The sequence below is a fragment of the Toxotes jaculatrix genome, chromosome 15, assembly GCF_017976425.1.
Source record: "Toxotes jaculatrix isolate fToxJac2 chromosome 15, fToxJac2.pri, whole genome shotgun sequence".
Lineage (NCBI taxonomy): Eukaryota > Metazoa > Chordata > Actinopteri > Toxotidae > Toxotes > Toxotes jaculatrix.
In genome coordinates this window covers 21,230,855-21,247,141 of record NC_054408.1, presented here as the reverse complement: position 1 = coordinate 21,247,141, position 16,287 = coordinate 21,230,855, and the positions used below count along the sequence as shown (strand labels likewise).

The following is a 16,287-nucleotide window of genomic DNA, read 5'->3' as shown; positions in this document are numbered from 1 at the left end:
TTTGCTGTTTTCTGAGGGGTTATGTGCTATTTCCTGGACCAGTGACCTCCTTTACACTGTCTGTGTGCAGTTTATCTGAATCTAAATATAAAGTGTGTTACTGCTTTTGCCCATGTGGTGTCTCCAATATGGAAAGTAGCCCTGTTTACTGTGGCTCTTTCATATTCCACTGCTTTTGCTTTCATCCAAACACCAGTCAAGTAAATTTTGTTTCTAAATCCTCACATCACAAACTTGTTTCAGCGGGCTCTGCAATCCGTTCAGCCGATGACGCCCATCTCTGAACTCTGATTTGATCAGGAAAAATTCTTCTAAATTTCCATGTATGACAGTGAAAGTATGAAGTTTAACTCTGTGCGACCCCCAACTGTGTATCAAATCCTCCGCCTTGGCAGCAGTGCAGCCATCCGCATTTAACACAGTGTGTAACTGTACACAGATTTGATGCGGTATTTAACACAGTGTAATGAATTCACTCAAATTATGAAAGTAAGGGGTGCGAAGGTGCTGGCAGACTATAATTTCAGTGTATATGTGCCAACTTGAGGCCGTGTAGCTATCAGAGGCCTGGAGGAGCTGAAAGGGGTTTCAAACCCTCTCCAAAGCCCATTACTCAGGTACAAATTTCCTGAATGAAACAGACAGCTGAGTCTGGGTAATGGGCTTCAGATGAAAATTTCTCATCACTGTGAGATGAATTGCTGCGGATTAAAGTGTTGCTGAGAGGTTGAAAAGATGCAACCTGGGGCCCACTTGCTGCAGTTCACAGCTCCCAACAGAGAGATAGATAGAAAGAGATAGAGACAGAGCTTGTGTGTCTGCTAAACAGCAGGATCAGATTTAAATGCCTTTGTACAGCTTGTTCACAATACTACTACTGTTATTACTATTCTTCTTCTTCTTTTTATTATTATTATTATTATTGTTATTATTATCCTTTTCATTAGAGCATTTACATTACACTCCTTATTTGGCAGTGGTGAAGATGGGTAATATGATAATATATGGTGTTCATGTAGTTCTACGGTAAACGTTATGACTTAAGTGGAATATTTTCTTTGTTTACGTTGAAATGACCCTTAAGGAAATTACTGAGAATTTCAATTTCGTCGTGTCCACAGACGACACACTGTTATCAAACGGAAGTACACACCCATACACACACAGACACACAACTTCAGCCCTTCAACGTGATGAAGTTTCACTCTAAACTTTACATTCAGCGCGGATCAGTCGTCCCTTCAGCAGCATGGCTCTGTCCAACAAGTGGTGGATCCTGTGCGCCGTTTCGCTCTCCTGTGTCGCCCGTTTGGGGTCTTGCAGAAGACATAGACAAGGTAAGATGATGGGGGGTACACTTATGTGCGCATTGTTATTTTAACTGTTTTCACTGTTCGTCCGAGCTGTTGTGCGGCGGCAGTAGGGCAAAGTTTTCCTGGTTAATCTCGTGCGTAAAATGGAAACGTGCCCAAACTTTGTACAGATTCATGCTATTATACTCCCAAGGAACGCTGCATTTAGCGTGTTACTTTATAGTTTATGCAATTATCGCTGTGATATTCGTATAACAGTCATTGTTTTGCTTTGATATGTCTGTTCAAGTTAACGTGTAAACTCCTTTTCATGTGGAATCATAGCGCTTCAGAGAAACTCGTTAAAATGACTAAAACTGGTAAAATAACAAATTGGCCACTTTATCTTATAGCTTAACTCAAGAAGGGAAAATTATGTGTAACATCCCACAAAATACTAATCCATGCTCCCATACTTAAACTAATGCTTTTACTGAATTCCTGCTCTGTATCCACACCGCAGCTGATGTACTTTGCAGTTTGTTTCGCCATGCTGAAGGCCTTTTACGCCCTTATTAGTGTGGGCAGAGATGTGGCGTCAGTCAGGGCCAAAGTCCAGATCGACAGTAGTTCTCATACCGGCCACGACCCACACCTGAGCCGCCTGGCACCTCCTCCTGTCCTGTCATGTCGCAACAACAGGCTGCAGGCGGTAATGAGGCTGTTGGGATTGGGTGTCATATGCCCAACAACCTACAGAGGTCTGAGCAGAGACAGGTCTGGTCCAAAGTGGATGAGAAACTGTAATACGGTTCTTCCCTTCCTCCATCCCTGAGAATAAATTTGTGCAGCTTCTCTAATGAAAGGGCTATGTGGTCAAGAGGAAAGTACAGAGAGGCAGTTCTGAGAGTGTTAGGTCAGATATTGACTGAGGGGAGGTTTGGTGAGGAACTGCTACATTCACTATACGTCTTTACTGTCCGTGTCTGTCTTCTGTTATCTCTCAGTGATATACAAGCTGTTTTTTTTCCATCATTTCTCAGTATGGAGGCAACATTTACAGCCCATGAGCAGAATTTGTAATAAAGCGTGAATCCTGCAAAACGTCTTACAGAGACAAAATCCAATTTTACAGATGATAAAGTGTTGATCTCAAAACTGATTTAAAATACTTAATATTTACTGGTGTCAAAACCTTTTCCTAAATTTGTGTAAAATCTTAATTTGTATTAAACTGCCTTAGATGTCACAAATTATCTTCTAGAATATAACAAGTACAGTCCACCACTAAGATTTTCTTTGGAAAGGTTCACCAAGCACTAGTAAAGGTTAGGTTGACCTCCCTTCATGCTTGGGTACACTGTGGTCACCATGGTCAGGGCTGTTGACTGGATCTTCCCACTTCGTGCTCTGTGTATGTTGTTGTTGTGTTGAGTTAAATTTATTTTTTAATGATACGTAGTAAGCAGGACATTTCACAGGTGAAACATTAGCTTGCCAGTGCTCTCTGGTGGAGAAACTGTAATGCAGACACTGTTTCTAAATTACTCCAAACCTGATTTGACATTTGAAACTTACTGGGTGACACATACACTGACAATGAATGAGGTAAGATCAGCCCATATATCAGCCTGAAGAGTTTGTAGGTCTATTGAAAATAGTAATTACAGCGCTACATAATGATAACAACAAATTTGGTCATCTTGAATAACTGCACTGACTAAATGAGAGTTGGGCCCACTGGTCACTTTACTCTCCATTGAACACCTAAGTTACTGTTTAGATTCTAGCAGAAAATACTACTGGACAGGATATTCTTTTCTTTTAAGGGCAAAACATCAAAATGAGTGGTTTTGGAGATAAATATTCTTTCACTGCTTCTTGAACTGATGGTAAATATTACATGGTGCGAGTATAAGGTCTAAAATGTACCAGTTTACCACAAACCATCAGCTGACATTTACTGATGCTTAACATTTGCAAGCAACACAAGTTTATCGTTTTAACCTTAAAGCACGTAAGGACAAATACAGCATTCTGCAATTATATTTGTCATCCATCAGAGATAAGAGAATACAACAGAGAGGTGCTTACATTACTGTCGCCTTCAACGAGGTATTGTTCGTAGAGGAACATTAATTTTTACTATTTGCATATCATTGAGGTGCTCCTGAGAGGTAAAACAATAAGGGACTCACTGGGCCTATCTGAAAGTTAACATCAGTATCACTGCTGCACGGTCCTGGTAGCTTCACTAATCGTCTCACGGAGGCGTAAACACTGTGTCTCATTAATTTGTGGAGAAATTTAATTAGACGCTCACTTGCTGTTTGAAGTAGTCCTTTTATTAGGTAGCCTCGGGCCATAGGCAGAGAGGAAACAGTGCAGCATGTGCCATCTTAATTAGCGTTTGCAATAAGGGATAGACTTCAGAAAAGTACTGACCTAAACTGTCACTAAAAACTATTTCACCATCAGATGAATACACTTACAACTGGAAGGTGTGGACACTTCTCTGCTTTGGTAATTATTAGGTGTAACCTAATGTTTTCTCTGGACTCTACTCTGAACTCTATGCAGACCTTTTTTTTTATTTAAAAAAAATGTTTTGTCTCAACATGAATTTCACCTAGAAGCTGTTTCACTGCAGTAAAAGCAGCAGCTCTTCCTGGGATCCAGTCTGTCATTATAATACAGATGTTTAATGAAAAAAAAAAGCACGAGATTTTCTCTGAATGATGCATTTCACAATTCTCTGTCTGTTCTCTGTTTGCACATGCATGCACCCGCTCCCACTTTCTATTTGAGTTTAGTCTCTGCCTTTGGAGCATGATATTTGTTGAGTATTGTTTGATTTCCTCATTTTTAATTCACTCTTTTTACAAATTCTGAGTTTTTTCTTTTTTTTAGCAATGCATTTAATTATTTTTATGTTCTTTTAAAACATGTTTATGACTGACTACTGCAGTCTGTGTGGTCCGCAAATCCATCCATAGCCTTTTCCTTTAACGGAAGCTGGAGACTTGAGACTTGGACTTGAGTTTGAAACAACAATGAGGACTTACCACATCATTTGGACACATCTGCTTTGAGACTTGACTGCTTGTAGACTTCACTGGACTTGAGCCCAAGAAGATATTTTGATTCCCCCTGCACTTGGACATTAGAGAGCCCTCTACGCACTTGAGCCTTGACCAATACTTGAAACTGGACTTGGACTTTCTAGCTAAGGAGTTGAGACTTGATTTGGACTTGATCCAGAAGACTTAAAAACAGTTCTGATACAATTCTGATACACTGGCACTTTAGTTTTTGTGTTCCATGTTTTTTTTATTTGGTGCTTAAAGGAAGCTACATGGATTCAATAATAATAGTCAGTAGTGGAAAAGAGCTGTGTGAGTCATAATAACAGCAAGAAATATTTAACCTTTGCTGTAACAAAGCAGTTTTCAGCTTCCTGATCCTCCCCATTGCCTTGTATGTCGCCAAAAATCTCCAAAGGTGACATCGCTCTGAAATGGAAAAAACAGACTTGACTGAATCCCACTCGTGCATGTGGCCTAGTTTTGACATTTCCAGCTTTCCCCCAGCACAATGTCTCTGCAGCTTACTGTACTTCTCAGAGGCAAAGGGTTGAATTCTGCTCAAGGTGAAGCCTCCAGCTAGTACACTGGTTGTCTAGTTATCATGTGTTTGCTGCCTCCGTCTTTTTCTTTTAGCATTTCTTTAAATTAGAGCGAGTATGCAGCATATATTCTATATAAGATCACTGGGAGTTGTGAACTCATTTTGACTCTGGCTTTATGTAATGTAATTGATTGGGGACAGTTCGTCTTAAACAACTTCGGAGTGCCTCAAACTGCAGAGTTCACGAGTTCTTGCTAATTCAAATACTGCAGAGTATAAAACAAAGGGCACCTTGGTGTATAACACACTACATACACTATGTGAGTGTGGTTTTTCGGGCATGAGTGGGAGCAATGAAACAAAGACAAGAATACCAGGGAGATGCAACGTCTGCTGAATTATCTCAAAGCAATTTTCTGAACAATCCACAGTAAACAACAATTAACAGTAGCACAACACATAACATTTTCACATTTGATTTATCCTACGTAGAATACGGATCTCTCAAACAGAAGACTTTACTCCAGGGAAACTGGTTCTGAGCATCAAGTCTTTGAATCATTATTATCCTGCTTCCAGATAAAAGGCTGACTACATTGCAATATGGTGAAGATATGTCTAAGACAAAATACCTTTCTATACAAGCTTGACACATCTGGGAAGATGACAAATGTGCCAAGACCAGGGGACACAGGTTAATCCTCTTTATTTATTTATTTATTTTTCCCCCGCAGTCGTAGCAGGGTATCCTGTGAGAGCGGTTTGAGAGCAGACTTGTTTCCAAAACCGACAACCGAGAAATCTCTGTGCCATCTTATTGGCTCACTAGCAGGAGAAGATAGTTCAGCGCATGGGCATTCAGATCGTAGAGATATACCAGGACAAATGGATAAAAATGAGTGTTAGGATGTTGTGTTACAGCTGGAACCAAACGGTGTCAGAACAACCACCAGTTGTTCTTTGTCTGCATGGTCAGTGATTAGAGCATGCTTCTGTTTGTTTTAATCATTTAAGTCAGTTATCAAGTAAAAATGACTGCTGCTGTCATTGTAAAGCTTTTTAACTGTTTAACTGTTTATCAAAATAAGATACCACTAGAGAACTACAGAGAGACATTTTTCACAATTTTCTGATGTTTTATTGTTTGAGTAATTTATTGATTATTATTATTGGTAGTAGTAATAATAAAAATAAATGATAATGAACTGTTAGTTACAGCCCTACATGGCATGTCACAAAGGTGAAGCGTGAATTACAAGATTCCATTGTTGTTATTTCCTGCAGCACCTACGGTAAAACTATAGTGAATAAATAATAATGACACATAACACTGTTTTAGAGCTTAGAGCTTACAACTCTAGAAGGGCAATGTGCATGTGAGTCTGCAGCTGGGGACACATTACTGGTGTCTCTCTGCGGCTTACAAGAAGCTTTAATCTCTCAAATGTTGACACATAATTATACAAATATTTCACATTTTGCACAGGGGGAGACTGACCCCAGCAAGGATACTAATAAGGGATCTGGTTTTGTTGTATTCATAACTTTGTGACTCACGCCTTTTGGTTTGTTTAAAAAGATAGTGGTATCTTTTCTGAGCCTGGAAAGTTTTTGCGGCCATCTGCATGGATAAGGCCATGTTTCCTGTATGAGTTGTAGTGACGATAATTGTAAGGGGATTTATTTAAGGGGGGGGGGGGGGGGGGGTTGTTTCAGGAAATGATGTGTCTTATAGAACACTGAACTTGTGGGAGATAACAGTTGTTCTCAGTCATACTGGAAATGAGCAATGTACAGATGTCAAAAATTGGGAAATGGTGTCTAAGATATACAGTGGCTTCAGAAAGTATTCAGACCCCATCACTCTGTGTACACTTTACTGTGTAATTGTAAATGGATAAAATTTACATTGTTTTCACATGAGTCTACTCTCAATTACCCACAATGACACAGTGAAACCATGTTTTTAGACGTTTTTTCAAAAATATAAAAAAAAAAAGATGCTGAAATCAGTATATGATTTCAGACCCTTAATTCAGTACTTCTTTGAAGCCCCTTTGGCAGGAGTTCAAGTATTCCCGTGAACTGCCATCCTCAGGTCTCTCCACAGATATTCTGTGGGGTTTCAATCTGGGCTGTAGCTGGGCCACTCAAGGACAGTCAAAGTCCTGTCCCAAAGCTACTCAAGCGTTGTCTTGGCTGTGTGCTTCAGGTCATTGTATGACCCGTAGTATGATGCTGTCACCACCATGCTTCACCACAGGGATAGTTTTAGTCAGGTGTTGAGCAGTGCCCGATGTTTCCCAGACGTAGTGTTTGGAGCAAAGGATTCAACGTCTGTCTCATCAAAGCACAGAATATTTTCCCTCCTGCCCTCAGAGTCCATGCCATTTGGCAAAACGTCATGGCTTGGTTTTTGTCCTGAGATACTGCGGTTCTAGACACATCTCGAGAATAATTAAAGCCAACAGGAAGCACCTGACCACGGTGAGTGGTCTGAACACTTCATAAAGAGATATTTAGAGTTTCTGACTTTCAGTACAATTGCAGAAGGGGTCTGTATACTTTCTGAAACCATAGTATAAGTTACACGTTATTGTATTTTTTAATTTTAAACATATTTTGCAAAGAGTATAAAAATCCATCCCAGTTTTTCTTGACGTGATACAGCAGAAAAAAAACCTACCTCGCCCCTTTAGAAGGCATGCAGAGTAATTGTAAGCTTTGCACTCAATCAGAGCAGCTGGTGTCAGTGGAGTGTACAAAGAGTTTAGCAGATAAAAGAAAGAGGTGAACTAAGTCTGAACTTGCTGAGGTAGCAGCCATAGATAATGAACAAGTGATGATTTGTCTCCACTCTGTGCCAGTTCAGACAAGGTGGGAGTGGGTGTTGGGTGTCTTGTTTTGGACTGCTTGATGTTGATTCTCATTGAATTTGAGCTCAGTCAAAAGCTGTTCACATGGGTGTATATGTGCTAAATGTGGCTAAATAAATGTCCTTTGAAAAAAATGACAAGTTAGGGCAGAAGCAGTATCAGCTTTTGAGGTAAAGAGACACTTACTGCTGGGGCCGTGGTTGGGTGTCAATGGATGATGTGTTTGGATCTGTCTCTCTTTACTTTCAGTCCAACAGCTTCTAACTTTGAGAGCACAGCGAGGTGCAGAGTAGTGTCAGGTTCAATGCAGGGTCCAACGAACTCACTACATAACTCTTCTTCGGTGCATCGTGCTTTATTTACTAAATGTTTTCAGCTATCTCGCCTTCATCGGGGTGGTAATTTAAGATCTACCAGACCTGTCAAGAAATGAACCTGACCATGAGAGAGCAAAGAGAAAAATAACAGGAAAAATACAAGACCTGCCAACAAGCTCTTTCTTTAACAGTTTCCAGCATTTTCTGGTGAGAATAGTGTGGCTGGCATTTGATTCAAGCATAGTTACCTGTTTAGAAGTATGTGACTCATCTATCACATATGTAGTTTAAACTCTCTGGCTGTGAGAGGGGAAGCATAGTAATCCCCAAAAGGGTGAATCCCACTAATTTTGGTAATCCCCTGACTTTTATAGCACCACCAGCAGGTTAAAATGTTCACTTACCTTGTGGAATATCTTAACATCTTTGGATTGACATAAAATTCGGCCCAGACATTCATGGTTACCAGAGGATGACCCCCTCTCTAATCTAATCACGTCTTTTCTTTGACCTCGTTTGAACTAAAATGAACTTTGCATTTTGTCCGAACACACAGTCTTGTTCAAACAATAAATCAACAAATGGTAATCAGTTCCAGTCTTAAGATGACTGGAATTTACAGACATGCTACAGTGAATTCTGCCAATATTTGCTGTTGAGAAGTCTGCAGTGATGACAGGATCACAGTGTCCATTACAGAGAGGACAGAAATAGATGCGGCTGGTTTGGCCTCAGTGGAGACAGAACAAAAACAAAGTGTAATCTCAGTTGAACTTTTCAGTGTATTTCAGCAGCATCAGGGTTAATCCGTCACAGGAAAGGACGCCTTCTAACTAAACTTTTTGTCTCAGTGACACTCACCAAATGCCAATAAAAGAAGTATTCCCCTTTTTCTCATTTGTATTGTTAGAATGATAACCTGCTCTGCAGAAAAGCGCTGTATCGATTCTCTCATCTAATTTAGAGTGCATCTACAGTACAATCGGTTGAGGATGACATTTGCACAGGCGGGGAATGAGCCTCCTGCTCTCGCTTTCTGTCTGTCCCATTGATTGAGCTGTGTAATTAGATCCACATCAAATGAGAGCACAAACATTCAGAAGACACAAACATTCATGGCTGCAGTCCGTAGAGTCCTTAAAGGTCCATTCAGTGTTTGACAAATGACAGCTTCTAGGGTACAAATTACATTGTGGCTTTTGGATAGATATCTTTACTAGGGGTGGGTGATAGGACCGTTTTTGTCACTGAGGGGACAACTTTCTATGGGAGGGTGTTGATGAGATGAAAGAGAGGCTGCTTAACTGAATCTATTGTCGAGAGGTGCTTCTCCAGCAGGTAGTTGAAACTCACCGATCTGATACCAACTTTAAGGACAATAATTATGCATAGACACACAAAACAACACAGGAGAGTAGCTCATGAGCCATGATAAATATGAACACCCTGCACAAGTCCTGATCAGTCGTGTCACAGTCATAACTGACAGCAGGGCAGAGCTGCACACATTTTAAATGACAGGACATTAGACTTTAATTGGATAATAAATATCTTTTATCATTTATTATCGTATCAGAAACGTTTATGGTTATTTATCACCTTTTTGAGAAACCCCCCCACCCACCCTCAGCTACCCTGTAATTTGAACGCTGGCTGCTGCAGGGGGGAAAAAAATCGAAAAAGAAAATCGTGTCATTTTTGGTGGGGGGGCAGGGTCTGAAAAATTTATAGGTGGGGCGAATTCAGTCGCCTGTGCTGGATAATTACCCATTCTCTTGTTACTACCTTCAGTGATAATAATAATAATGATGATAATAACTTTATTCATATAGCACTTTTCCAAAACAAGGTTTACAATGTGCTTTGCGGAGTCAAAGCAACAAACATGAACAATTAATGAAAGTGTTAATCATAAAAACAACAAAACAAAACACTGATAATAGGAGCTCTAACTCACAAGGGACAGTGTTAAAAGCTTCACTAAATTATTAGTAGAGGTAGAATTAAAAGCTACAGACCATAACAGAACATATACAATAGTGATGAGTAAAACCATGTAAAACCACAAGATGAAAAAAGATGGACAGTATGGCCCTGACAATGAGTGGACCCAGTCTGTGAGAGAGATAAATTAAAAGAATCAATCAAGGATAAAAACTCAGCTCTTGGACTATTAGAGGTGCAGCAGACATGAATATTAAAATAGCCTATAATTAAAAAAGAATTGGTGGCATTTATGAAGCCATGAGCTGGTGGAGGGGAGGGTCTATAAACTGGAAGGCACAGACGTTGGTTATTTCCCTTAAATACAAATGGAAGTGCCTCAAAACAGGAAAACAGACCTAAATCAATATGAGAGAGATTAATGTTATTTCTAAAAAAGGCAGGTGCCCCTCCTCCCCCAGGAGGAAAGGCTTCAATTAGAGGAGTAAAATCCTCAGGTTGCACCCATGATGCTGTCCGGCTTCTTAAATAATAAAAAATCATTACACACAAATGACTCATTTAATAGCAATCTTACATTGAGTTGCTCTGCCTTGAATATATTTGGCACTTTGGCAGGGGGCAGTGGAGCAGACATAGGCCAGCAGGGAATGTGAATAAGATTAGATGGTGTGGCCACATGGGGAGAGAAATGGTTTCCTGAACACCTGATCCTTCCGTCACTGGTCACAACAGGAGCAGGTTTATTAAAATCACAGAGCAGGCCAGCAGGACCCTCGCTGTTGTAAAATGAGCTTTTGTCGGGGAGTCAGGGAGAATTAAAAGCTATGAAATGGCTAAAATTAGAGACTAGTTGCTTGGTTCATTTCTTTTTGGGTCCAATCGGCCGTCCAATTTGTAGAGGTAATGCCAAATCCAGAAGTAAATTGTTCAAGTTGCTTAGGACACTTAAAACTCTCCATCCTCCCAACCTGTTATTTTTTCCTTCAAACCATGACTGCTTCATTGTGTGTGTGGGTCACTGAAGATGCATGTGGGGAAAAGGAGTTTTAGCTCAGTCACTCAGACTGGACAACAGCAGCAGTTTGCCAGCCTTCCTGATGATTGTGTTGCAACACAGCTTGTTTTTATTTTCATGCGGCTGATGCTCTCAATGGCTGTTGTTCAGAAACCAGCGCTGTGGTCCTCACCTGTGGGAGTTATCGACTAGCTAAGGCTTTTGCTTTTTCTGATATTCTGACAGCAAATAATGTTGCCCTGTGGCAAACAGCACTTTCTATAAACACTGCTCACACACCCAGCAGTGGTGTGATAGCGGAGATGGGGAAATGGCTCACACTGAATTTATATTCAATTCATATTGCAGTGAGATAACACAGTATCACAGTACTGCAAAGACTGTAATATGGATGTTTTAAAATTCATGTTGTAAATGAATTTGGAGGATTAAATAAAACCCTGAAGAAAACAATCAGATTTCCCAGCAGATGTGCCTCACTTGAACGGCAGTAACACCAATACTGCGTCTTCCTGTAGTTGTGCATGTTATCTCTGTTGTGTTTCAGACCCTCTGTAGCTAATATGAATGAAGCACAGAGGCTGGATTCTGAGGGAGAGTGAGGAGTTGAAAATGGGATTTCACATGCACTTTTTTGATGTTAAACGGGAAATTTATGCCAGAATTTTATCACACAGCTGTTGAAAGCAGACTGAGATACTGCATAATATTGTCATTGTAATTTGTGGCAACAACTAAAATCTTTAATTATTTATCTGGTACTGGACCAAAAAGGAATCAAAGATCATCCATCATCCAGGTGCTTTGTGAGCAGCCTGTGCTTAGTGTCACCTCCCTCAGTTTAAAGTAAGCTTAAGTTACTCAGTTTAAGCTAAACCACTATAAATATTTACATATACGTGGATATATGTCTTCAGTGGCGTTTGAGAATGGACTTTTGTCTGGGACAACTGGCTTGGTAATGAGATTGTGTAGTGTGTAGATGCATGTCTTATTTATGGTGTTGGTAATTTGTTAATGTTGTACATTGTTTACATGGCTTATTGTAATTAGAGCTCATCTACAGTTAAATGAGGCCCATCATAAGTTTCCCCAAGCAGATAACAAACTGTCAGAATCAGACTTTTGCACTGTGAGTACTGACGTAACATTTTTGCCTTTAAAAGCAGAACTTTTCCTTCCCACTCAGAGTTCACCATTTAACACGCTCTAACAGCTTCACCTGACATGAAAATAATGAGCAGCAGTTCATATTTATTTACATTACATACACAGCGGCTGTGAGATGGGACTGGTTTCTACAGAGCTAATTAATTTTTTTGCGTTGTGTGCTGCCTTGTTTACACACACACACACACACACACACACACACACACACACACACACACACACATATCTCGGCCAAGACGCCCTCTGTGCTCCCACATTTGCATCTGATCCCTGATCTTTTGGAGAGAATCAAGGGGGCATGAACAGACTGGTAGCTCCTGATGGCACAAGGACACCATGATACATAGAGGTGACCCACCTGCAATGCTTTAGGCTTGGCTGATTCCCCGGCTTTGGGAGGCTATGTGTTGGACAAATGGCCTGATAGGCCAGATGCCAGTTCACATTTTCCTCCTTTTAATGCTGTAATTGCATGCACAAAATCAGCAGGTGAGATTTTCTTTGCATTTCTGGTCTAAATTTACGAAGAGGTGAGTGTGAATTAATCTAAGAAGGACTCAGTTTTAGATTAAACATGCCAACATGTTCCCAAACTTCATAACCAGTGTGAGAAATCAGAGAAAGTAAAACATTATGGACGCTGCCATAGATTTTATCGTCTGCGTATTTGAAGTGTGTTCACCGTGTAGCCCTGCTGACCAGGGACTGCTCTCTCTTGTGTCATTTAAAATTGGTCTGGCTTGTGACAGCTTTGTGATAAAATATACAACTGACCTATATTGTTAAATATGTCACCAGTTAATTTTGACACCAAAATGTACGTCTGCTCTTTAGAGCAAAAAGACGACACGGTAGACATTTTTCTGGCACTGAAATTCCATATATGGGTTAGAAAATGATCCGATATAAGTTGTCAGCTCTGCAGGACTGAACTCCTGCCTCAAGCCTTAAGCAATGCTCACCAATTATTACTTTCCATTGTCTGTAGAGATTGGAATATAATAATTTTCTTAATTAAAGTTGTTCAGAGCTTCAAGCAGTTACAGTCATTATAATCTAATCACATTACAATATGCCAGTGCTCTTTGTAGTGAAAGCCTTTGATTTTTTTTTTTTTTCGTGTTTTAACATTTTCTATTACTGGTTTGAACACCTCCACTCTTTGTGAATCATGTGGTTGTTATTTCAACAGATGCGATGAATAATTCACTGAGCGTTTTGTAATTGGTTCTTCCTCAGAAGCAGATGGTGCTGCGGTACTTTTTCCCCTACAGGCCTGTGTAGCTTATGGCAAACTCACATCATGTCATCATATGTCCACATCCTGGTTTGCCATATGCTCCTTCTGGACTAAGAAGCTGCCATCTCCTGTCACATTAAAGCGCCAGACAACCATTTTCCTCCTGTAGATTCATGCTTGATTCGTTGCAAAGTCATGAGCCGTTTGGAGATATCTGTCACCAACCTGCGGGCTGAGCTAATCACACGCACACACCCCCATTAGAGTGCAGTGCTGGGAACGTCCTTTGTCCAACTGATTGGCTGAGAACAAGCCGAGACAGACCAGATTTGGTAGAATCGCTGGAGCGAGAGTTCCCACCATTGCTTTGTTATCGGGGCCGAGTGGGAAACAGGTAGGGGCTCAACTTAGATTTTTCCAGGAAAAGATAATTCCATTTCAGAGAAGAAGGAGAGAGGGATTCTGCCACTGGGCTGACATTGGAGAAAAGTCGGTGGGCTTGATAAAAACAGGTATTCAAGTTTGCAGCTGCTGGATATAGGAAGGAGAGTGGAAGCCCTGAAAAGGTAGACAGTCAGATTCTTTTATTTATCTGTCCAGTGTCTCCTGTTTGAAAGAGCAAGACACACACACACACACACACACACAAAATCTTAATGGTTATGGGTGGAAGAGGACAGCTGAGATGCATGTTAAATCTGGCTTGGCATGGACAAATGCTATCGAGCTATCGAGGTGTGGAAAGACAATTAACTTGATCATTGCAACCCTCCTCCCTCACCACCTGCCGTTCCAACACGCAGGCTCTGATTAAAAATGCATGAGTCTCACAAGCCTTTTAGATAATTAAGGTTTCCCTGCACTGTCACTAGTTAGAGCAAAGGAGAAAGCACAGCTGCATTTCTTTTTTTTTTTTTTTTTTAGCAGCACCAGATAAAACACATACAGTAATTGCTTTTTAATGCTTTTAGTAACAGCTAACTGTGTGGTACAAGATATTATATAATCTTTTATGTGGCTGTGGCTGGTGGTTTTCCACTTGGGCGTCCCCACCAACCATCAAACCACCAAACCTGGCAGAGTTTGCAGAGTACCGAGCTACACTGTTGCTGCCCAGAGATGAGCAGGTTCACTACTCACTCACTATCTCAGGCTTCAGGGTAGCCCCCAGGTTGTTTCCCAGCCACACAATGAGAGCTCTCTGAGCTTTCACTATTCATGGAAATGGCAACATTTCCTACCGGAGGCACAAAAGGGTCCGTGTTTCAGTGGGACTCCTTTGATCTGATGGAGAAAGGGCTTTGGAAGGTGCTCGAAGCTCACTTTGATCTGCCAACATGGAGTGCCGCAGGGACGGGGTCATCCCTGTGTAGCTGAGCAAAGGCCAAAGTCTATTGCTTTAATGAGCTGCATCTGAAATGATCTGTGGGGTCACTGTCACTGCTTCTGTCCAGTCTCCCCAAATCCTCTCTGCTTCAGAGTCACTGTAACTGAGCTGATCTCCTCCTTGTTTCTCTGCTAGCAGCCTTGGAGTCATCCACATTAAGTATCTGTCTTCACACTTGATTTAAGTGTTGTGAAAGGAGCTCCGCTCTTCTTTTATTTCATCCAGTTTGACAGAGCCTCTTGTCTCCTCATGTGCAGTCTGTTTTACAATGTGTGCTGACATTTTTTCAAAGTAGAAAGAGTGAAAATTGTGCCACACTGAGCCACCATCCTCACCCATTTGTCTCAGCATGTCAGTTCCAGTTTCCTTCATGCCTTGTTTCTTCATGAACAAAGATCTTTTGCCATTATTTGACATTAGATTTTTTTTTTAAATCCTGGTTCTGCAGCGAATGTTCACTAGGTCTACTGTGAGCCCAGAACATAACACTGGTAATAACTGTTTCTTAACTGTGTGGTCCAGGCACTACACATGGAATGAAAAATTAAAATTTGAAAGTGTAATTTTCACAACTTTATTGGAAACATATCAAAATTAACAAGCTGCAAGAAATTAAGGTTTATACAGACAGTTGATTTCACTGACTTCATTGACAACCATCCACAGTACATTCATTCAGCTGTAGTTCATCAGTTGTAGCTATTAGCTAACTAGCTTTGCTTAACCAAAGGGGATTTTGTTGATGAAAAAAAATATCACATGTATCATTGTGATTAGAAAAATGAGTCAAATATGTTGGGAGATATTTTCTACTTGTTAGGGAACTAGGAGAAGATGATCAGACTGAAACTGCTCAGCCCAGCAACATAAAGGGTATCTATAACCCATATTTGATTTTAAAGTAATCATTCCAAAGCACAAGAGTTTGCTCCATTAAAAAAGCAAACTGTTTTTGGTCACATAATCAGTTTGTCTAGTCCTTGGTTTAAATAGAACTGCACTTTTTCAAACTTATTTTTGTAAAAAAAAAAATGCTCTTCATGCTCTGTAAAAAGACAAATAAAACACGTTTTAAAATGTGTGAAGATGCACACACACACACACACACACACACACACACACACACACGCACACAGACAGAAACACACAAACACATATACTGTATACTGTTATTGAAAGTAGCCTGTAAACCTTGGGATAGGCTGTGACTCACCCTCAGCCTTTTGTCCACTGGCATCAGGGCACGGCTCTGATAAACACTGACAGCCTTTCTTACTGTACACTGTAGATCTGTCTGCACCGGCACCATCCATGCCCAGTTTCTGTTTCTTCGCCGAAGCAGATGAAGTTTGCAACTGTTTAAAAAACCAATATCACTCTTATTTAATGTAATTTGAACTCTTTGCATCATTAACC

General features: G+C 40.5%; 1 protein-coding gene across 1 annotated transcript in view; it reads left to right on the top strand.

Moving 5' to 3' along the window:
* The first annotated feature begins 1,185 nt into the window (after nt 1–1,185).
* Nucleotides 1,186–16,287, top strand: part of tfpia (tissue factor pathway inhibitor a) — a 34,752-nt gene continuing 19,650 nt past the window's right edge. Inside the window, exon 1 of the mRNA XM_041057746.1 lies at nt 1,186–1,337. Within this exon, the coding sequence (XP_040913680.1) occupies nt 1,250–1,337 (88 nt within the window). The 5' untranslated portion in view covers nt 1,186–1,249. The remainder of the gene's footprint in view (nt 1,338–16,287) is intronic.